The 23,442-nt window shown below is 43.4% G+C and overlaps 1 protein-coding gene across 1 annotated transcript in view; it reads left to right on the forward strand.

Moving 5' to 3' along the window:
• LOC126195315 (sodium-dependent noradrenaline transporter-like) overlaps window positions 1-23,442 on the forward strand; it is a 453,210-nt gene that overhangs the window by 271,618 nt on the left and 158,150 nt on the right. The window contains exon 5 of the mRNA XM_049933875.1: window positions 18,894-19,033. Within this exon, the coding sequence (XP_049789832.1) occupies window positions 18,894-19,033 (140 nt within the window). The remainder of the gene's footprint in view (window positions 1-18,893; window positions 19,034-23,442) is intronic.

Consider the following 23,442-nt stretch of genomic DNA (forward strand, 5'->3'; position numbering starts at 1 on the left):
TGATACTCCTTATCAGATGAGAAGTTCCTGTATTTACTGAAACCTCAAAGGAACTAATACGTTATTCTGAAATAAAGATATTCATAAGTTCACATGGGCTAACATAGGAGCTATATCAATCAGAGATTGTGTTGTAGCGAATAAAAAGTGTGCTTCCTTTCAGGAAGATATTAATGTTTTCCAAGGATACATTATTTCGAGCGACCATTTTTGGTTATGGCCAAAACAGCGCTACTAACCACTAAAGAGGTACAAGGGCTCATCCGATAAAGACAAAAAAATCAACAAGTTTTACAGTAAAACTATTAAAAGATCCTGCAGCGACAGATATCTAGTAATAAAGGTTGAAACATTACTGAATAAACGCACCTACACAAATGATATGAATTTAGAATGGTAAAACATAACATATTATGTAAATAAATCAGCAGGTGAAGCCATGCGTAATCAGTCTAAATGACAAAGGAAAAAGGGGCTCAGAATTTGGAATGAAGGAACAGAAGATATAATAAAAGATACAAAGAGCCTAGGTAGTGTTTTTGCGACCTCCCGATGACCAAACAAGCGAAAACTATGGACTGATAACAAAGCAAAACCACTAATAAGAAACGAGGTAGTTGAAATGAATTTATAGCAGAGATAGTTATGAAGTCTATGGCAGACAAGCCTTCACTTTCAGGATATGTCGGAGAAAGACGTACCATAAATAAATGTAATACGTCAGGAAAAATAGATGGAATGTTACAAGAATCTGCAGTTCAACCGAAAGGCAAGAAGTGATTAAGAAAAAATAACTGATCATGTTAAAATTACAAGAAAAGGCAAATGTAATGAAAAAATAAAAATGTAAGAAACGCACAGGATCTGATGGGATTAATGTATAGTTGATTAAACATGGTGGATTATTTAAGATAATTCTCATTTATTGTTCCGTTTCAGTTGCAGATTTTTAATTACATTACATGTTTCGATCCCTCTCTCATTGCTCTGATATCTACTTCTGAGTAGACAAGACGGGTTGCTGACGCAACAACTTAGATCTGAGGCCGATCTGGAAGGATCAAAACAACTAACGTAATCAAAAATGTTCATCTGACACGGAGCAATAAATGAGAATCATTTTAAATATCAGTACATTTACTGAATCTCTCAAAACGATTATGTCGGCTGCTTGAGTTTAGAATTTCACATATTAGCAATACATGTAGGCTAAACACTAAAAATTTTAGAAGATTGTCTCACAGCAGAAATGTTGTCGCTGAAAAAAATAGGAGTTCGCAGCAATATTTTAAATTATACACATATCAGTACGTTAGATGCGTCCTACAAAATATATTTATAGGTAGGTCATTTAGCGATAATATATTTACTGAGCGACAAACAATATAAAAAGATAATAATTCAATTTATTAATCTATATTGCTTTCATAGATTTTGAAGAACTGTTTGACAAGGTGGATAGAGAGAACCTGTGTGAAAGTATGGTAGAACATGGATATCCAAATCACTTAATAAACTGCATCAAGAGTCTTTATAATGGAATTTATATTTTACTTGACGTCCCCAATTTCACAGTGGAAAAGATTTTGATTAAATAACGTGTGAGGCAAGGATATTCCCTATCGTCTGCTATTTTATTATTTATGTAAGCGATGGCATCCGAAAATGGAAGCAAGAGCGCCAGAATGGATCCATATAAACAAGAATAAATATTTTAATTTACTATAATACGCAGACGATCTTGTAACGTCGCCAAACTCTGACGACGAACTACAAAAGTCAGTCTACCTTTTAAACTTAATTGGAGAGTATTATAATTTTAAGATAACAGTAAATAAAACTAAGATAGTTGCATTCCACGAGAAATACCCAATACGAAGAAACATGTATCTAAAGATCAGATTCCGGAACAAGTTCACCATTTTAGTTACCCATGGAACTTTATTACTTTTAACAAAAGATGTAGACATCAATTAAAGAGATATCGGAGTATAAGCAGAACATTAAAAAATGCGAGAAGAGACACAAAAGTGAAATGCTGTAGGGTGACAACAATATCTGATCTACTGCATGGCAATGAAACCTGAGTTATAAAGAGAAAAGATTCTAGCCATGTTCAGGCGGCTGAAATGAAATTTTTTCCAGCAGTCGAAGGTTGCCCTAAATTGAACATAATTCCTAATGAAAACAAAAAACAAGAACTAGGTATTCTTACAGTAAATCACAAAATAGAAGAATATAAACAAATCTGGAAGAAAGATATGGAACGAATGGAAAAAACAAGGATTCCAAAGATGGCCTTCATTTACAAACCCAAACGAATGAGGAACATAAGACGGGCAGTTAAAATATGGAACTGAGGCCAGACCACGTCGATAGACCTAATTTGTGAAAGGTAGAAGAAGAATAAGGAGAAGAAGAAGAAGTAGAAGAACTTACACATTGACAAACTTTTCATATATGTAGTTGCAGCCAAGTATTCACTTCAGACAGTTACAAGCCAAACAATGACACTTTAAGGGAAACAGGCGTTGTAAGTAAATTCCTAGACAAGCAGTGCTTATGATGTGGCGAAGGAAGTGCAGTTATTCTAGAAGCAAAATTTAACCTCCGTACTGCAGATAGTTTCGGGGTGAAGCTTTCATGATAAGCCAGAGAAATCTTTGCATTCATGAGAGTTCGGTAGATGCACGATGCAACAAGGAGTGGTTGAGGGGATTTGCGATGTCTTTCTACCGCATGACGCAGTTGACTTGAAGCATCCAACAGGCTGCTAAAATAGTCCTGCCAGAATCAGTTTCTCCCGCCACTTTAAAACGGTGTCAGTTTATCATGAGCTGCATTACGCCTCTCTGTTCGGAGGCAATAAACAGTAAAACTGCAACGAGACTGGCCGCGCGGTGTGGCTGCACGGTCTAGGGTGCCATGCACGGATTACACGGCTCCTCCTGCCGAAGGTTCGAGTCCTCCCTCGGGCATGGGAGTATGTGTTGTTGTTAGCATATGTTAGTTTAAGAAGTGTGTAAGTCTAGAGACCGATGGCCTCAGCAGTTTGGTCCCTTAGGAATTCACAAACATTTGAGTATTTTTTTGCAACGAGACTTGTCGGCAAGTGCCTGGAGCCGAATTCTATAACCGTTGATGCCTTCCGAGGGCGCCATGTAACTGCAGCGCTGATGTCCGAAAAGGAGAATGGGACATCCTGGCCACGTCGCGGAGTTTGTATGATCTTTGAATGACTGGTTCTCAGTAAGAGTCCGATGTCAGTTACTGCCAATTACTGAGAAAGGTAGTGGGCAAGTTATACTTCCTGAAACGTGGATAGTGGCTTCGTTCCTCGGAAGCTTCCCATCCTGCCTAGGCGCCACCGACACAAAGGAGGACATTTCCTAAATAAAAACGCTTCGTTGAAGAAGGAGCCCCTCAAATTTTCATCGAATGCTAATGGTTGTCCAAGAAGTGCAAATCTAATGCAACAAAATCTTGAGATTCGGGTCTGCTTCCATGGCCTGTGCAATTTTTCTGTAGTGCAAGGGAAAATATTCCAGCAATTCACAGTTCTGCACATCGATTTGGCAACAAGATGCGGCAGATGCTTCAAAATCAGAGTCTAGACCAATCGGAAGGCGAGATAGGGCGTCTGCATTGCCATGCTTTGCCGCAGGTCTTTACACAATTTTGTACTGATACTGCGAAAGCAACAAAGCCCAGCGCTGCAATTTTTGAACCGTTCTTTGCATGCGTGGGTTCGAAAGTTTCCAGTTTTATGTGTCGTACCGTTGTTACTGTGGGCTTGTACCGTGGGAAGCAAGGAGAGGATGTTGTTTGGTGACCGGTATCCTCGTCTATAACAGAACTGCACGCATATGTTAACAGGGTTCTTTATTCATAAGAACAGAAAGTTACTTACCTGAAGATAGTCCAGGTGTTGTAGTACAAGCTCTCTGTAATAGTGCACGTTAGCCTCACTGCTGGTGAAGTACAAGTCCCGCTACGTACACTACTCCGGTCGCTAGGTACTGACTGACTCTGAGCCAGGGGCTGAGTTAATTGCGACTGTGGCTCCCACTAGGCTGCGACCGATGACTCGATTCGTTGACTCACTAGATGACTGACAGGGCCCTCCTGTCCGCGGCGGCGATCTAAATACGGGCGGTCGGGAGGGCGTTGGCGGCCAGTTGCCTGCGAGTCTATTCTTGGCCCCTTTCCTGATAGGTGTTTTGTTTGCGATTACTATCGATCTTCTCGCAACGTCTTTTCCGCCTGGTGTGCTGGAAACAGCTTATACCAGCACACGAACGATATAAAAATCACACAGTGAAAGATCCAAGCTTTATGGAGGATGTTGCAGTGTTCCCAAACACATTGATGAAGTGTTGCCTTCATCCGATTTGCAGTGTGGAGGCGAACGTTATGGTGCAACAGGATTAATCTGTCTGACAGCTTTCCTGGGCGATTTGACTGTATGGCACATCACAGCTTCAGCAAAGTGGCTTCATAGGTCTGCGCATTGGATGTGCTTCCATGCTCGACGAACCCGACCAGCAGAAGGCCACTGCAGTCGAAGTTGCACGATAACGCCTCCCCCCACACTGCCAGTCTAACGAATAATATGCTTCAGTGATTTGGTTGGGAAACACTGAAACATCCTCCATACAGCCCACATCGTTCACCGTCCTATTTTCACATTGTTGGCGGCGTGAAGAAAGACGTGTTGGCGTCGATGTGCGAGACTGGGTGTGGTTGTGGATCAGTCAGCAGCCAACCACGTTCCACGAAAAAGGAACTAATCATCTCGTCTCACAGTGGGATAAATGTCTTAACGTGTGTGGTGACTACGTTTGAATGGATCCATTCCATGGTATCGTTGTGACCGGTTTACTGTTTTCATTTGACTGCCCCTTGTAGATCAGATTCATGGGATACTCTTATGCAGTATACAACGATTCTGGCTATTATTGTCTCTTTATTCTCCGATTTTTCTTTGTGTGGTAAATTTGCACGTAAAGCTACGCAGACACGGAAATACAATATAATATTAAAAAATGAAGTACCCCAGAGTGTTACTTCGAGCAAGGGAATCAATATTCCATATGAATGTAAACCAGATTTTAATTAAGTAAGGCCTCTTTCTTTGACATTTGACTTCACAAGGTTGCTTGCGTGAGCATCTTGGTAAGTGGCACAATGGGCGCTGTTCTGGAATTTCCTGGCAGATTAAAACTTTGTACTGGATCGGGGACTGAACCCTGCACCTTGCCTTTCACGACTGAGTTATCCAGGCGTGAATCACGACCTGCCCTCGTAGCTTCACTTCCATTAGCATCTCCTTCCGTAGCTCTTCTGCGTAATTTGTGGGACTAGTGCTCCTGGATATTCCGGAGAAATGGTCTACGCACAGCCTAGGAGGTACTTGACATAAACTGTTTATGTATTTGTGGACGTCGGTGCTAACGTTTCTCATTCGTACAGGACTTTGGGTTGCAGGTGTCCCTGTTAGTGATGAAATCGTTCTGGTTAAGCAAACTGTTTCAGTTTCTTAAAAGATTTCTGCAGACACCATTATTGCCCGAGCACACCACACTGCATAGCTGATAACGGTACAGTAAGCTAATTTCCATGTGATTGGGAACAGAGGAAACTAGTTCGAGTCCTGTTTTCATCGAGACACTTGTGCGAGTCTTGAACTTTCTGACCTTATCTGCTCTAGTGTCGTTTCTTTTACTGATTTAGTTTTCCAATTAATTTTAACATTTACAATGTCGCCAACTTTTCTCAAGAGCTCCAGTTTTCATATTCTTTTGTTTTTCCACAGAGCACGTTGGCTTAGATTCTTCCTGAAATATGAAGGTAGAAGTTAGTAGAATATGCGCTAAGGCGCCAAGCCTTACTAACATCGCTCAGTTAGAAGCAGTCGGAAATTCAAAAAGGTACAGAAAGAACAGATTGTCTAAGACTCTGATCATACTAACTACATCTACGTAACAGAAAATAGAGAACCGATGCAACCAGATCATTCGAAGTGAAGATGACTGTTATATGAAACATTCTCTCATTCAATAAAGCGATCTCCGAAAGTCACGAAACAAGATGAGGCACAGGCAGTCATGTACGACGGTCTGGAAACGTTGTGACGCGTGGCACCAATGAGGAGAGAGGTGTACCAGATATCTGTTCCTGGCCTGTCCTAAAAGGTTGTAGTAATGTCTCCTATTGCTGTACAAGTGCCCTATGGAGACCATATCAACTGTTAATAGCAGAGGAGACAGCAAATCTGTGAAAAGAGAACTTTATGAGAAAGAGGTCTTTATGAGAAAGACTTCTCTGATCACGTGACACAAGAAGAGACAGGAGTCGATATAGAAGAGACAGGGGATCCAGTATTAGAGCTTCATAAAACTTTGGAAGATTTAAGATCAAGAAGGCAGAAGGGGTAGAAAACATTCCATCAGAATTTCTAAAATCATTGCGGGAAATGGCAATAAAACGACTATTCACGTTGGTGTGTAGAATATATGAGTCTGGCGATGTACGATATGAGTATCGGAAAAACATCATCCGCACAATTCCCAAGATTGCAAGAGCTGACAAGTGCGAGAATTATCGCTCAACCAGCTTAACAGCTCATGCATCCAGGCTGCTGACAAGAAAAATATGCAGAAGAATGGAAAAGAAAACTGAGGATGTGTTAGATGACGATCAGTTTGGCTTTAGGAAAGGCAAAGGTACCAGAGAGGCGCTTCTAACGTAGCAGTTGATAATGGAAGCAACACTAACGAAAAATCAAGACCCGTTGATAAGATATGTCGATCTAGAAAAAGCGTTCGACAATGTCAAATGGTGCAAGATGTTCGAAATTCTGAGAAAAATAGGCTGAAGCTACAGGGAAAGGTGGGTAATATACAGTATGCACAAGAGCCAAGAGGGAACAATAACAATGGAAGACAAGAACAAAGTGCTCGGATTAAAAAGGGTGTGAGACAGGGACGCAGTTTTTAGCAGCTTTTGTTCAATCTATACATGGAAGAAGCAATGACGGAAATAAAAGACAGCTTCAAGAATGGAACTAAAATTCAGTGTGAAACGATATCAATGATAATATTCTCTGATGACATTGCTACCCTCAGTGAAAGTGAAGAAGAATGACAGGATCTGCTGAGTGGAATGAACCATCTAATGAGTACAGAATGTAGACTGAGGGTAAATCGAAAACAGACTGAAGTAAGGAGAGGCAGCACAGATGAGAACAGCGAGAAACTGAGCATCAGGTTTGGTGATCAGGAACTGGATGAACGTAAGGAATTCTGCTACATACGCAGCAACATAACCAATGACGGACATTGCAAGGACATCAAAAGCAGACTAGCACTGGCAGAAAGGGCGATAGTCTACTAGAATCAAACGTAAGCCTTAATTTGAGAAACAAATTCTTGAGAATGTACGTTTGGAGCACAGTATTGTATGGTACTGAAACATGGACTGTCGGAAAACCGGAAGAGAAGAGAATCGAAGCATTTGAGATGTTGAAAATTATTTGGACCGGTAAGGTAAGGCATAAGGATGTTCTCCGCAGAATCGGCGAGGAAAGGAATATGTGGAAAGCACTGACAATAAAAAGAGGAAAACGGTAGCACATCTGTTAAGACATCGAGAAATAACTTCCATGGTACTAGAGGGAGCTGTAGAGGCTAAAAACCGTAGAGGAAGACAGTGATTGGATACATCCAGCAACTCTGAGATGAAGTGGTTAGCACAGGAGAGGAATTCTCGGTGAGCTGAATCAAACATCAAACCAGTCAGAAGACATGAAAAAAAAGTGTCCATAGAGTCCATGGCGGTGGTTTCGGGCCACAAACTTACACTTTAGAGTGCCCCGTTAGTTTTCGACAGCATTTATTACAGGGAGCGAGCACTCCACATTAAATGTGTGTCGCCCCCATTCTGTAAATACTGACTGTTAGTTATATTTCACTGTTTTATTTACAAAAAGGCGAAACCCCAGGACCAGAACGAACATCTACTAATTAAAGTAGAGGCCGCTCTACGATCGTGGGACATGATCCTCCAGCCGTTATCGCCAACCTGATGGTATCGCTGCTTCTCTAGTGTAGCAGCTCCTCATTTGGCCTCGTAAGGGCTGAGTTCATCCCGTACCGGACCTCCCTAAAGTCTGAAGAGGTACCAGAAAACGCACCCAGACCTCTCCACGCTGAAGGCAGCGACGCCTACCATTTTTAAATACTCCTTTATAACAATCTACAACACATTATTCAGGCTATAAGTGAGAAGAAGAAAATCAAAGTCACAGAGATGTTTTACCATAACAATGTTTTTTGTTTATATGTACAGATTGAACATTAGTAAAACCGACAAACTGCACAGACGAATTCCTGACTCGAAATAGAAGAGAAAAGGTCCTACGAACATGTGTCCGGAAATGCATGGTTGCCACGGTACATGGCGCTGACGAATGAAAGTTCCTCTGACCTCGTTTATATGTACAGGTTGAACATTAATAAAACCGACAAACTGCAGAGACGAATTTCTGACTCGAAATAGAAGAAAAAAGGTCCTACGAACATGTAGCCGGAAATGCATGGTTGCCACGGTAAATGGCGCTGACGAATGAAAGTTCCTCTGACCACTTGCCGTGTGTTCCCTGTGTGTTGCACGCTGTGTGTTTGACGCATCTGTTAAACAGCAAAATGACCCCGTATTCGTGTCGGAACAAACCGAGATGGAATTTGTGTACAGCCAAGGGGATGGAAACGGTCGAGAGGTAGCACCGCTGTACCAAAACAAGTATCCTTACACAATATTTCAAGCCCTTTTTGGGTGTTTGTATGATCATGGGTCGTTTCAGACAGACGAATAGGCAGGGAGGCGACAGACTGTGCGTACACCAGATCTGGAGAGCCGGGTTCTGCAGAATATTGAGACGAATCGTAGTACAAGCTGGAGGCAAGTGGTCAGCCAACATGAAGTAAGCCAAAGTACGATTATGTGTATCTGTTCTGCTGATTACAGTACGCTGCATCAACCACACAGCCTGTGGTGGCCCACCATCCATTAACTAACATTTTGGATGATCCACCATGGAGAGGTCGCAAGCTGGGGGGAAATCCACACGGGCCATCACCGTCACAAGGAAATCATGGCCCACCCTGTAAAAATCATGGTCAAAGTCCACTGTGATCAGGGCACCTCGAAGCAACAAGCTTTTGCGAGGGCTACCACATCCCGATAGTCACTGAGGGCCATCTGCATATAATTAGCTCCTCCCATGTACATTGGGGCAAAAGGCTCTTATGGAGCGCTGCCAGAAGCCTTGTGAAGATCTTAAAGTCGCTGTTGAGCAAGGTCAGTAGATGGTAATGCTCAGTCCCTCTACATCCTCTTAGCTTGAGTATCTGGATAACCTGGCCTTCAACAAAGGACGGAGGCAGTGGGACACTATGTGTCATCCATTCCCCATACATTGGCGACTATCTAGGAATCATCAGACCTTGAACAGTCTGGTGGAATTCCAAGGGGTAGAATTCCACACTGTTGGAACCAGGAGATTTGTTGCTTGCACTCTTTCATATGGCTTCCTCAACATCTTTGCGACTAATTGGCATCATAAGCTAGTCTGCTGCCAGGCCATCGAGAGTACCTGATGTCGACTGTGACACTTTAGCAAAAGCTGTACCATAACTTTGCTCTCATGGTAAAACCGGCAGTAGTGGTCAACGAATGCATTCGCAATGTGTGCCTATGTAGTCAAACGGCGACCATCTGGCATGTCAAGAACGTGAATCATCGTTCGTCATCGCTGTTGCCATTCAAGAAGAATATGGTGCATAGACAGAGTGTCACTGTTGACCCAATCTTGACAGTATGCTCCCACCACGACGCCTTCGAGACATTGCCACATATGTGAGATGATCTTCACTTTGATGCGACGGATCTCTGTCTATCGGTCAGGAGATGGTGGGCTTACCATGAGTTTTTGAGCAGTGTACTGTAATATTCCGTCGTGTGGCGATATCAAAGGCACGATTGTTCTCTTTCATATTGGATCACTGAACGCTGTAGTGCCAATTTAGAGCATTCAAGTCACTGTTTCAACGTGGAGGCATATCTCAGCTGTCGATCTTTGCAGGCAGTCCATATGTCCTCTATAAGTCGACGACATTTTCATTTTCCATCCTCATTTTCCAGCAGCCACGACTCCTCCATACCTTGTGACGACGGAGAGAGGTGGGCTACGATCAGAAAAGGCTAACGACTGTCTTTCTGCGTGCATCGTTACTGCCGTCTGATCGGGGAGACATAAATGCGATTGAGGCGATTTTCAGAGTGACTGGCGACGTATGTGTATTCTCTGGGCAGTTGCCATGCACCCTTTCCCAATTCTCTGGAAGACATAGTTCTTGCACCAGCAGACAATTTCAGGTACGTGGTGTAACAGGGTGACTGATCTTCTGGATGAAATATGCTATTGAAGTCACCACCATGGATGCAGTTGACATAGTCCAAGGAAGAGAGGCTTCATCTCCTCTGAATAGAAATATGACTGGTCATATCTCATGTCCATGCCAGAGGGGGAATATATATCTACAAGCCGTGTACCTTGTGTGATGTGGCCAATGGCAAATACCTCACTTTGTAAGCCTCTATGCCAACTCGCGCCAGTGTGGCCATACCGCTGCCAGCATCACGAGCAGGAGTAACGTACAAGGCGTAACACTAATGCATGGAAAGATTTCCAAACGAATTTCTGGCATAAGAACAATGTCCTCATCTGACAGTCTTAGCATATCGCGCGGCATTGAAGCCTCACTTTCGAGTCAACGGTGTTGAGATTGATGGAACCAATCCAGTAGGCCTGCTGCACGTCTGCAGGTACAGGGACACACATTGCAGCACATGGATGTGATGATTCGACATCTTTTTCAGTGTCGATTCGTGCAGCTTTTCCACTTCACTAGTAATTTATTAATCATGGCCTGCTGGGGCCTTGGGCACTGGCACAATTTAGTCACCGCATATTCGTCGTCATCATCGACCCACGGTGATGGGGTTACATGTTGCATGTTGTTTTCATGGTTTGTATCAGCGCACTATCTCTGGGCAAGATGGCGCATCATCTGTTTGTAACTGTATTACATGGCCATCGAATGATGTCCTCCACCTTCTCTTGTGCTTCTTCAGCGATCGGTGTTTATGATTGGGCTTTCATGTAGGATGGTAGCAAAGAGTCCCAATGGTCTGGCACCAACACCGCTGCGGGCACTACCATGGTGTCAACATTTATGCTTCCATTGGCTGTGATGATAGTGGGAGTTGCTTCAGTTCCATGGTTCCTCTGCAGTGCCTAAGTCATCAGTGGAGTGTCGCTAGGCCTGTCAGAGCCTCAACGTGCTGATTTAATAATTGAACGCTGCCACGTCTGTCACAGGTAGGGACGTTGGGAATGGGGGAGGGATTGGGTCTGTAAGTAGCAGTTGTGCTATCCTCGTCTACAGACATTCTGACCACATGTGGCCTTATTTACGGCACTCCGAGCACATCTTCAGTTGTCTGTCGAAAATGATGATGACTCTGCATCCTCTAATGTTTATACAGAACAGGACATGTTTATTGAAAGTAATGCAGACCTGTCACACCCCATTTTATGCTGAAATGAGCGAATTTGTCAGCAACATGTCCATGCATCCTGTAAGGACGGAGTGCAGACACCACCTCGTCTGCGGGCATTTCGAAAAGAAGTTCAAAGACTTGGTTCATCCGCAATCCTAGCCCAGAGTGAACGATCTCCACAGCACCCACATTATCATCCGAGTGGCAGAATTTGAGCCCGTTTTTATCTCTCGAAGGCTTTTGTCGCAGATTGCGTCATTGAGAAGCTTTTCATACACCTCACTATTGACTATGGAAAAGTGTCTAGTAACAAGTTCATCATTTAGGATCTTTACTTCGTCTTGGAGAAAACTTTCTGCTTCCAGAGATTCTGACCGAGTCAATTTACTCCTGAAACTGAAATTCGATGTCGATTTTCTGTAAGAGTCATCCATTCTAAATGATAAAAACACTAGGACGCTCGAAACGGCCGAAGCAAGTAGACACACATCAAGTGTGCTCTCCGCAGCAGGGACGTAAATAGCACATCCGTGCCCCACGGCTCCTCGAACCAAACTAACCATTTGGCTTCAGAGCCGGGCTATTGAACAGCTACATGTTCTCTTAAATTCACAGAAAAAAGCTCCTATATGGTCAACATCTGTTTACGTGTGACAACTAAACAATCAGTTATCCATTGTTACAAAATGATTTATTTGTTCTTTCTGTATTTCTCTAATGTCTGTTTCTTCTAGCAAGTCATTTTGGACAGTTTAAAATCCAATTTTCCATCTTAGGAATTCTGTTCTTTAACTTTTTCACTTTATTTGCTTGAGTGTCAACTTTCTCACTGAGCGCCGCCTTCAAAGCTGCATTTGAAGAAGTAATTTCCTCTTTAACAGCATTACTCTTGCCGATCACACAACTGCTCATTCCACTTAGCGTGTTTGTCAAAATGTCATTCTTCGTCTGTGTCTGATTGATGGAGTGCAGAATCTGAATTAAAACATAGGAAAGTTAACATGTTGCGGTGGCCCGGTGAAATATTAAGCGTTTTCATGGACTTACTTGTTGAAGAATGCTGGTTCTGCTTTCTTGCAGCGCCGATGTCTTCTGCTAGCACCGGACGCTTCTCCGAAGATTTCACTGCTAGGAAGGGGAAATTTTCACTCTCTCGCTCTCTCTCTTATTTAAAAAATACTCTACTCTTGGAATATCGTTCAATGCACCAGAACATATTTATTTCCACTTTGTACAAAAAAACAACTAAACTTTATGACGTAAGCCCACACATTACCGGGAACCCAGAATCAGTTAATTACACATTTTTGAACACAATTAATACATAAGCTTTTATCGTGGCTGACTATCCACGTCCAGTCCACGTACTCTGAACAGCAGTTCAACGTCTAATAAACAGTCACTATCTCGAATCACTCCATTTGTTTTTCAACAATACAAAGCTACATTACTCTTTGCAACCGGCCACGGAGCTTCGGGGCCGTGTTTAATTATTCTTGGCAGGTCGCGAACGCTTGCCAGCGCGACGAATTATCTCCCTTCCAGTTTCGCCTGCACAAACAATAAATGGGTGCAGTATCCCATGCTCATCCTTACGTCCTGCTTTAAAATAACGCGTGTTCGAAACGGCTGGAACACGTCTCCAGACTTTTAAAATTCTGGGGGCACTACAATGTGTCGCGTGAACAGTGATATTATGTTTACCTAAAATTACACCCACACTCCTCATATTCCCCTTTACTCCGTGGATTAATTTTTTTTTGTTCAGATTAGCCGTTGTAGCACTTTCCATAGTTTTACTCCGAATAAACATTGCAGTTTCAAAAGAAGTAAAAAACTCATATAGTAGCTATCTTGTTACGTCCAGGATAAAGGACGTTGGCAGCAGGTTTCAGATATTAGCATGTAAACATATTTTTAAGTACATATACTTCATTTTTCTTGAGATGGGTTTTGTACTGTGGGGGCTTTTCTCCTGCAACATATCGTAAAAGTTAACAATAACTTCAAAAGCAATCCCAGAACATGAGACCCTAGTTGAGATCTACCTATGCTTTGTTGTTTTATTTATGAATGGCTGGGGATGTAGCTACAACAACACGGGGTGTCTATGTCTTCGTCCCAGGATGAAGGAAAGACTTCAAGTAAAATACATTACACCTTTCGACGGGTACAATCCATTTCCTTAGAGGACATGGGCCTTAGCCAATATACATGAATAGAATAAGAGAATGTCTTAGCGATAACTGTGACTGCGGAAACTGGAATGTGGACCAAGATGTTGGGTACTGTAGTCTTTTCAGAAATGTAATCAGATTCAAAGAGCAGTTAGAGAGCATGGAACAGTACACAACATCATATGGGAGGAATCAAAGTGACTCCAGTTAGTTGGTTGATTGGTTTTTTATAGTTAAACAGACTAAACTGCAGTGTCATCAGGGCTTTGTAAAGCTGCAGAAGGGTAGTGTGCTCTGCATCCCAGCTAGTGTTACTGAGGTAGTGAAGTGTTATAAGATGCTTCAGTTGGCGAAAATGGGAAGCCAGGTCAACCAGGCATCTAAGAACAGTCCCAAAAAACGGTAAGTATCCACCACATTAAGTAAATGGTTGCTGAGGTAAAGTTCTGGTTGTGGATGAACAATATGACGTCGACAGAAGTGCATAACGTGAGTATTGGTGGCTGAAAACTGGAAGCTGTGGGTGAGGACCCATGACTTCACCTTGTAAATGACACCCTGCAGTTGGCATTCAGTGATATCCATATTAGAGGACCAATAATAAAAGCAAAAAAGGTCAGAATACAAGAAGGATGATACTGAAGACCCACAGCTGCTGCTAGACCGTTGATGACCACTAGAAAGAGAGAGATACTCAATGCAGAGTCCTATGGGACAACAATTCGAGCCCAGAAAGTATGGTATGACAAGCACTTCTGGACAAAAAACGGAAGCGGGCCTTGGAGACCCTACTCATGTAAGCTAGCGAGGATGTGGTGTCGCCATGAGATGTCATAAGCCTTTTGTAGGTCGAAGAAGACAACAATAAGGTACTGAAACTGGTCAAAAGCGGTCTGGGTGGCACACTCTAGGCAAACCAAATTATCAGCAATGGAACGGTCTTGGCGAAAAGAGTGGGGTGGACCAAGAAGGCCTCGAGATTCAAGGAGCCGACTCAGCTAGCAGCTCACCACACGTTTGAGCAACTAGCAGAGAACATTGGTGAGACTAATTAGGCGACAGCTGTCCATCTTTAGCGTATGCTTACCCAGTTTCATCATCAAGATATGGTTGAAAATGGTAAAGAGGTTATGCTGACAATCCACTACCTAATGGGGCATTGTAGGGCTCCAGGTGGTGTGTAGTCAAACATAAGTGCATTCTCTCCATCCACTGTTTGAGGAAATGAAAGGCAGATTGGTAGTTCTCAGACACAGAGACTCTAGCATAATGTGAAGCAAAATGTTCAGCGACAGTATCTGCGTCAGTGAAGACAGCATCATTCAAGGTAATACCAGGAACATCCGCAGGGAACTGGTATCAGTATGGGTGTCTTATCTTCACCCAAACTTGTAAAGGCGACATGCCGCGCGGGATTAGCTGAGCGGTCTGGGGCGCTGCAGACATGGACTGTGCGGTTGGTCACGGCGGAGGTTCGAGTCCTCCCTCGGGCACGGGTGTGTGTGTTTGTCCTTAGGATAATTTAGGTTAAGTAGTGTGTAAGCTTAGGGACTGATGACCTTAGCAGTTAAGTCCTATAAGATTTCACACACATTTGAACATTAAAAAAAAAAAGGCGACATACGTGGCCCAGTGGTTGCTTCCGTTATTTTATTTCATGGTGGACCCAGCCACAGAGCCATTTAAAGACAATAAGGTGCTCCTTCGATGGATGCCACTCATGACGTTGGAGAGCTCATCAGCGATCTCTAATGGCTCGGTGATTTCCTAGGTCCACTAAGGTACTATCTTCCAGAAGGTGGTCACTACCTCATAGGTAATTGTGGACTCTCCAGTGATTGGATGGGAGAAGACCAGCGCTGCAAACAGAAAGATCAGTGGCTGAGTAAGTTCCTTGTGCCACAATGAAGTGTGTGGGGGAACCAGTGTTCAAGAAACACAGGTCGAGAGATCTGCAAGTAAGTTTTCAATCTCGTCCCATCCCACAAAGCGTTATGGGCTTGAAGTCGCCCAAGATTGGGGAAGGTGGAAAGATGGGGAGAGCTAGGACAAAATTCAGACATATTCTGAGGCACTTCACAGTTGTTAAAATCCTAAAGTGCCCTTACCCAAACAGCCCCAGCCTCCAAAGTTGCATCAAGATGCACTAGTTCGCTATATACAGAGTCCAGAACATATCTGCAAACTCCACCCTACATCTTTTCCGAGTTGGCACAGTTCCCTAGTTGCCATGTTGGGCAGGAATCCACATTGCTGGAAACCAAATTTCCTGAAGGGCAATGCAAAAAGCAGGGGAGGAAATTAAGAGGTGTCATAGCTTAGCCATGTGGTAGAAAAAATTACTACAATTCCCATGGAGAATCATGCTGCTCATATATTGGGTGGGCATAAAGGGACCAAGCAGTCAGTGTATGCCCCAGGGTCACCTGCTGCCATTGCTTGAGAGGTTATGGTATCAACACACATAAGTTCTGATACACATTGTGTGGTGCGATCTGGAGTCTCAGGAGCCACCAGGATCGCCACCTCAGCAGAACATGTGGGACTTGGCAGCATGGGGAACACCAGAACCTACTTCGTCTGGGAAGACTTCTTTTTGTATTTCTTCTCCTTAAGAGATTTAAATAACTGGAAGGTCTTCCCTGAATTTCAGAGATTGTGGAAGGTCACGAAGCCCTATGACATGCACCCTGTGGATCCTTCATTTCGTGTCTTGTATCCAGTTGTAGGCTGGTAGAAACCTCGGAGGGGAGTGTCCCAAGGGAGCTCTTCCTGGACTGAGAAGCCAGATGAGGGTGATACATCTGCACCTGGTGGATGGGGATCAGCATCCCTGAATGATGGGAAGCCATCAAAGCTAGTGTGGGGAAAGCAGCAGGAAGAGAGCGCGCAACCATCAGCGGGCAGGCACGGTCGAGCGCCCCTGAGGGCCCACTGTAGGAGGCGTAATGGACAAGAGTACCATTGTCAGCAAGAGCGACGTCATCATAACTGTAGCATATGACATTGTCATGTGTGCAGGCTGTAGTGTTTCTGGAATCGCACATTCTCCCTCATAGTTGAGACCAGGTAGTGGTGATTTCAAAAAATGGCTCTGAGCACAATGGGACATGAGATCTGTGGTCATCAGTCCCCTAGAATTTAGAACTACTTAAACCTAACTAACCTAAGGACATCACACACATCCATACCCGAGGCAGGATTCGAACCTGCGACCGTAGCGGTCACGCGGTTCCAGACTGAAGCCCCTAGAACCGCACGGCCACACCGGCCAGCGTAGTGGTGATTTCCTTACTATCACTTGCAATGGCAGAAATGACACACAGAAGTATCAAACTTTCATGAATAGACAGTACACATACATTCATGTTCAGATCTGGTGCTCGTTTGTAGTGACAAAACTCTACCATCTGGTGAGCAAGATGTATGAGACAGGCGAAATACCATCAGACTTCAAGAAGACTATAATAATTCCAATCCCAAAGAAAGCAGGTGTTGACATATGTGAAAATTACCAAACTATCAGTTTAATAAGTCACAGCTGCAAAATACTAACGCGAATTCTTTACAGACGAATGGAAAAACTGGTAGAAGCCGACCTCGGGGAAGATCAGTTTGGATTCCGCAGAAATGTTGGAACACGTGAGGCAATACTGACCCTACGACTTATCTTAGAAAATAGATTAAGGAAGGGCAAACCTACGTTTCTAGCATTTGTAGACTTAGAGAAAGATTTCGACAATTTGTACAGAAACCAGATGGCAGTTATAAGAGTCGAGGGGCACGAAAGGGAAGCAGCGGTTGGGAAGGGAGTGAGACAGGGTTGTAGCCTGTCCCCGATGTTATTCAATCTGTATATTGAGCAAGCAGTAAAGGAAACAAAAGAAAAATTCGGAGTAGGAATTAAAATCCATGGAGAAGAAATAAAAACTTTGAGGTTCACCGATGACATTGTAATTCTGTCACAGACAGCAAAGGAATTGGAAGAGCAGTTGAACGGAATGGACAGTGTCTTGAAAGGAGGATATAAGACGAACATCAACAAAAGCAAAACGAGGATAATGGAATGTCGTCGAATTAAATCGGGTGATGTTGAGGGAATTAGATTAGGAAATGAGACACTGAAAGTAGTAAAGATGTTTTGCTATTTGGGGAGCAAAATAACTGATGATGGTCGAAGTAGAGAGGATATAAAATGGAGACTGGCAATGGGGAGGAAAGCGTTTCTGAAGAAGAAAAATTTGTTAACATCGAGTATAGATTTAAGTGTCAGGAAGTCGTTTCTGAAATCATTTGTATGGAGTGTAGCCATGTATGGAAGTGAAACATGGACGATAAATAGTTTGGACAGGAAGAGAATAGAAGCTTTCGAAATGTGGTGCTACAGAAGAATGCTGAAGATTAGATGGGTAGATCACATAAATAATGAGGAGGTATTGAATAGAATTGGGGAGAAGAGAAGTTTGTGGCACAACTTGACAAGAAGAAGGGACCGGTTGGTAGGATATGTTATGAGGCAGCAAAGGATCACAAATTTAGCATCGGAGGGCAGTGTGGAGGGTAAAAATCGTAGAGGGAAACCAAGAGATGAATACACTAAGCAGATTCAGAAGGATGTATGTTGCAGTAAGTACTGGGAGATGAAGAAGCTTGCACAGGATAGAGTAGCATGGAGAGCTGCATCATACCAGTCTCAGGACTGAAGACAAGAACAACAAGACATTTAGTGTCAGATTGCAAAGATTGGTAGTAGTCGTAATAGGCAAAAAATATGTTGATGAGAACTACAGTGCCTATGAACCAAAAGAAGACAGATCGTGAAAGTATCGCCCTCGATATTTGGTGTAAAGTATCAATTATTAGATAGGTCGACAATTTAAGTTTCTGCTGCGAGAATCGATATAATACCGAGAAATATCGATATTCTGATATACGAGTATAGATATCTCCTTCCCAGCCTGGTCTACCTGATAACACAATACTCGATGCGTCCTTTTATACTGGCGAGTGTCCGGATAGTGTTGATCGGACACTGTGCAGGGAGGCTGTGGTGAAGGTAACCCCCTGCAGCGACGCCCACTGTGTTCGCAGGCAAGGTGGTGTGGGCGACGGCGACGCTGCCGTACGTGGTGCTGTCCATCCTGCTGGTGCGCGGCCTCATGCTGCCGGGGGCGCTGTCCGGCATCTCCTACTACCTGCACCCCGAGCTCTCCAGGCTGGCCGACACGCAGGTACTGTCACCTGCCGAGGAGGAGGCTAGCTCCAGCAATGCGGCAGCGAGTCGTTTTTCATTGTGACTTAACTCAGGAGCAGAGCAGTGCGCGCCAGTCAAAACACATTTTCATGAATGCAGTCAGGTCAGTGCTGTCACTGTGAACGACTTTATGAGCTCTGACCAATATAAAACCTCTGCTGGCCGTTAAAGTTAGAATACCACGATGATGACGTGACAAATGTCCAATTTCTTTTATAGAATAAAATTTTCCTTGAGACATTCGAGTCTCATCTTTATCCACGATAATGACGGAAGACGAAGAAAAAAACTAAAATTTTTGACAAAGGTAGGACTTGTACCTAGGTCTGGTCGCTTGGTAGACAGGAACGCTAGCCACAGCACGATGTCTTACTTTCCCGCACGGACTACCGAAGTCCAATGCTCTCCCCAACTATCGAACAAGGGGACTTCCCCATCGCACCCCCCTCAGATTTAGTTATAAGTTGGCACAGTGGATAGGCCTTGGAAAACTGAACACAGATCAATCGAGAAAACAGGAAGAAGTTGTGTGGAACTAAAAAAAAAATAAGCAAAATATACAAACTGAGTAGTCCATGCGCAAGACAGGCATCATAAAGGAGAGTGTAAGCTCAGGAACGCCGTTGTCCCGTGGTTAGCGTGAGCACCTGAGGTACGAGAGGTCCTTGGTTCAAGACTTCCCTCGAGTGAAACGTTTACTTTCTTTATTTTCGCAAAGTTATGATCTGTCCGTTCGTTCATTGACGTCTCTGTTCACTGTAATAAGTTTAGTCTGTGTTTTGCGATCGTACCGCAAAACCGTGCGATTAGTAGACGAATGGACGTGCCTCTCCAATGGGAACCGATTCCTCCACAGGAAAACACGTCTGATATATTCTATACGACACTGGTGACGGCATGTGCGTCCCCAATGGGTAAAAATATTCTTCTACCTTGCCCGATTTAGGTTTTGTTGTGGATGTGATAGTCACTCCCAAAAAAGTGATGAAAACATAAGAGTTTGTCACATAAACTGCAACAAATGAATGCAACAGTTTCACAGTCCCACAGTTTTCCCTGTGCTCTGTCAAAACATATGTTTTGTTTCGATGTTTGTTTAGGTGAAGCGTCCCCATACTACGGCGCAGTTACCTCGCATCGGACGGACGGACGGGGAGATAATAATTGTCTAAAAATAAAAAATTAAACTTTTCACTTGAGGGAAGTCTTGAACCAAGCACTTCTTATACCTCAGCTGCTCACGCTAACCACGGGACCACAGCGCTCCGGAGCTCACGCTCTCCTTGATGTTGCCTGTCTTGCGCATGGACTACTCAGTTTGTATATTTTGCTTTTTTTTTTTCATAGTTCCACACAACTTCTTCCTGTTTTCTCGATTGATCTGTGTTCAGTTTTTCAAGGCCTACCCACTGTGCCAACTTATAACTAAATCTGATGGGGGGTGCGATGGGGAGGTTCCCTTGTAAAAAGGGGAAAATAAGCAGAAGATATGAATAGAGGTTTGTGTTGGGAAGGCAATGGACTTGGATAGTCCGTTCTCAAAGTTTACTAGTGTCGTGTTGGTGTACTGGCTAGCATTCCTGCCTAGCAAGCAAGACGACCCAGATTCAAGTCCCGGCCTTGGCACAAATATTAAATCATTTCTTCAGCTTCCATCATTGTCGCAAATGTCCAATTTATAAAACATTTACTATAAAGGGCGATCAAATGTTTCCGTTTCAGGGCGATGCTGTAGCGTACATGCGACGTGGCGCGACTCCGATGCGGGTATGTAAGCACCGACATCTACGAAAAGGATTACTGTGGAATTCGTATCTATCCGAGTTGCGTGAAATAAATGCAGAAACGTGAACTACTGTGACGTTATTACCAATTCTAACCCTAGCTTTCAAAAACTCGTTTACGCTAGAGGACTGCGGCACCATCTCCCCTTTCAATTATCGAACAAACACAAGGATGGCCGACATAGTGTTTAGTGCATCTGGGATTGTAAAACAGTTAAGATCCTTAGACGCTAGGAAGGCATCTGTCCCAGACGGTATCCCCGTAAGATTATATGTTGGCTATGCTACAAATATAGCACCATTCGTATCCATCATATATCGGGGATCATTGGAACAGCGGGAAGTTCCATTGGACTGGAAGAAGGCCCAGGTCATAGCAATTATAAAAAGGGTAGAAAATCGGATGCACATAATAACCGGCCAATTTCACTGACATCGATTTGTTGTAGAATCATGGAACATATTTTGTGTTCAGACATAATGACCTTTCTAGACTCTGAGAAGCTCATCTGCAGAAACCAGCGTGGTCTTAGGAAACAGCGGTCATGCGAGACACAGCTGGCCCTCTTTGTTCATGATATACAACAAGCTCTAGATACCGGCTCCCAGGTTGATGCCATATTTCTCGACTTTGGAGAGGCATTCGACTCAGTTCCGCACTGTCGCTTGCTCCAGAAATGAGCGCTTACGGTCTATCCGACGACATATGCGGTTGGATAGAATGTTTTCTAACAGACATGGAGCAGTATGCCGATCTGAACAGGATGACTTCAAGAGAAACAAGCGTAACTTCAGGTGTGCCCCAGGGTAGCGTAAAGAGTCCGCTCCTTTTTACGATTAACATAAACGATCTGTTTGATGGTATTGACAGCGGCATTAGACTGTTTGCCGATGATGCTGTAGTCTACAGGAAAGTAGTATCACACGAAACTTGTGAACAAATCAATGAGGATTTGCAGGAAATAAATGCGTGGTGTAATGACTGGCAGTTATCTCTCAGTATTAGTAAGTGTAACCTAATGCGTAAAACAAGGCGAAAATCCCCGTTAATGTACGAGTACAAAATAAATGCCCAGTCATTGGAAGCGGGTAACATCTGTCAAGTATCTGGGTGTGACTATTCGAAATGATCTCGAATGGAACTGCGCAGAGTAGATAGGAGTAACACCATATACAACCTGTATGGATGGATAGCGTCTTTCACTAGTAATCAAAACATCCTGTGTTCCACGTTTGATCCCAGCCACTGTCTAAATTGTGAATAAAAATCATCATTAAAATCGGCCTAAGACTTCCGGTGTAAGTAGTCATCCTCGTTCTGCCAACGTTCTTGTCATAGAGAACGAAGAACAGACAGAGGGTTGGAGTGCTCACTTTCTCTTGAAATGGGAAACTACTCCTACAATAACCATCAAATAATCAGCAATGATCAAGTCTGAGCGTTCAGAAGAAAATAGAAGCTACTATTATAAGGACACGCCACGTGTATCCACAGGACATGTTACCTTTACCGAAAAAATTTCACAATGACCTGTCCATTGGCAAAACATTCTAAATTCGTCACCCATTCGGATCTCCGGGAGAGGGATGCAGAGGGGGAGGTGACCGTGAGAAAAGAATTGATTAACCAATAGAAGGGCAATATTCTAGTAGCCAGAACACTGAATGTCGAAATCTGAATGTGGTAGGCACACTAGAAAATCTGAAAAGGTAAATGCAAAGGCTATATCTAGATGTAGCGGAGGCAGTGGGGTAAAATGGGAAGAAGACGAGGGCTTCTGGTCAGACGAATATAGGGTAATATCAACAGCAGCAGAAAATGATGTAATGAGAAGAGGATTCGTTACGAATAGGAAGATATGGCAGAGAATGAGTTACTGTGAACTTTTCAGTGATAGGATTATTGTCATCAGAACTGACAGCAAATCAACGCCAACAAGAATAGTTCTGTTATACATGTCGAAGTCACAAGCAGATGAAGAGACAGAGAAAGCATATGACGCTATTTAACAGGTAAAGAGCATCATGACTGAATTTAATGCTACACTAGGGGATGGAACAGAGAACTGACTGTGAGATAAGATGGGCTCGGTAGTAGGTACAAAAAGGGGGAATGACTAAGTGAGTTTCCAGTAATTTTGAGCGAATCACAGGAGGAGGAGGTATACACTGAAGACACGTAGGAATTTTGAGCGAACCACAGGAGGAGGTATACACTGAAGACACGTAGGAGGTTTCCAGCTGGATAACGTCATCATCAGCCAGAGATTGCGAAATCGGATATAGAATGGTAAGGTATATCCTGAAGTAGATATACAATGAGGTGACAAAAGTCATAGGATAGCGTTATGTACATATTCAGATGGCGGTGGTATCGCGAGAGTAGGGTATAAAACGACAGTGCATAGGCAGGGCTGTTATTTGTACTCAGGTGATTCATGGTAAAAGGTTTCCATCTTGACTACGGCTGCACGACGTGAATTAACAGACTTTGAACGTGGAGCACCAGTTGCAGCTAGACGCATGGGACATTGCATTTTGGAAATCGTAGGGGAATTTAGCATTCTGAGATCCTCCACGTCAAGAAAGTGCCGAGAGTACC

This window comes from Schistocerca nitens, chromosome 7 (genome assembly GCF_023898315.1).
Source record: "Schistocerca nitens isolate TAMUIC-IGC-003100 chromosome 7, iqSchNite1.1, whole genome shotgun sequence".
Classification (NCBI taxonomy): Eukaryota; Metazoa; Arthropoda; class Insecta; order Orthoptera; family Acrididae; genus Schistocerca; species Schistocerca nitens.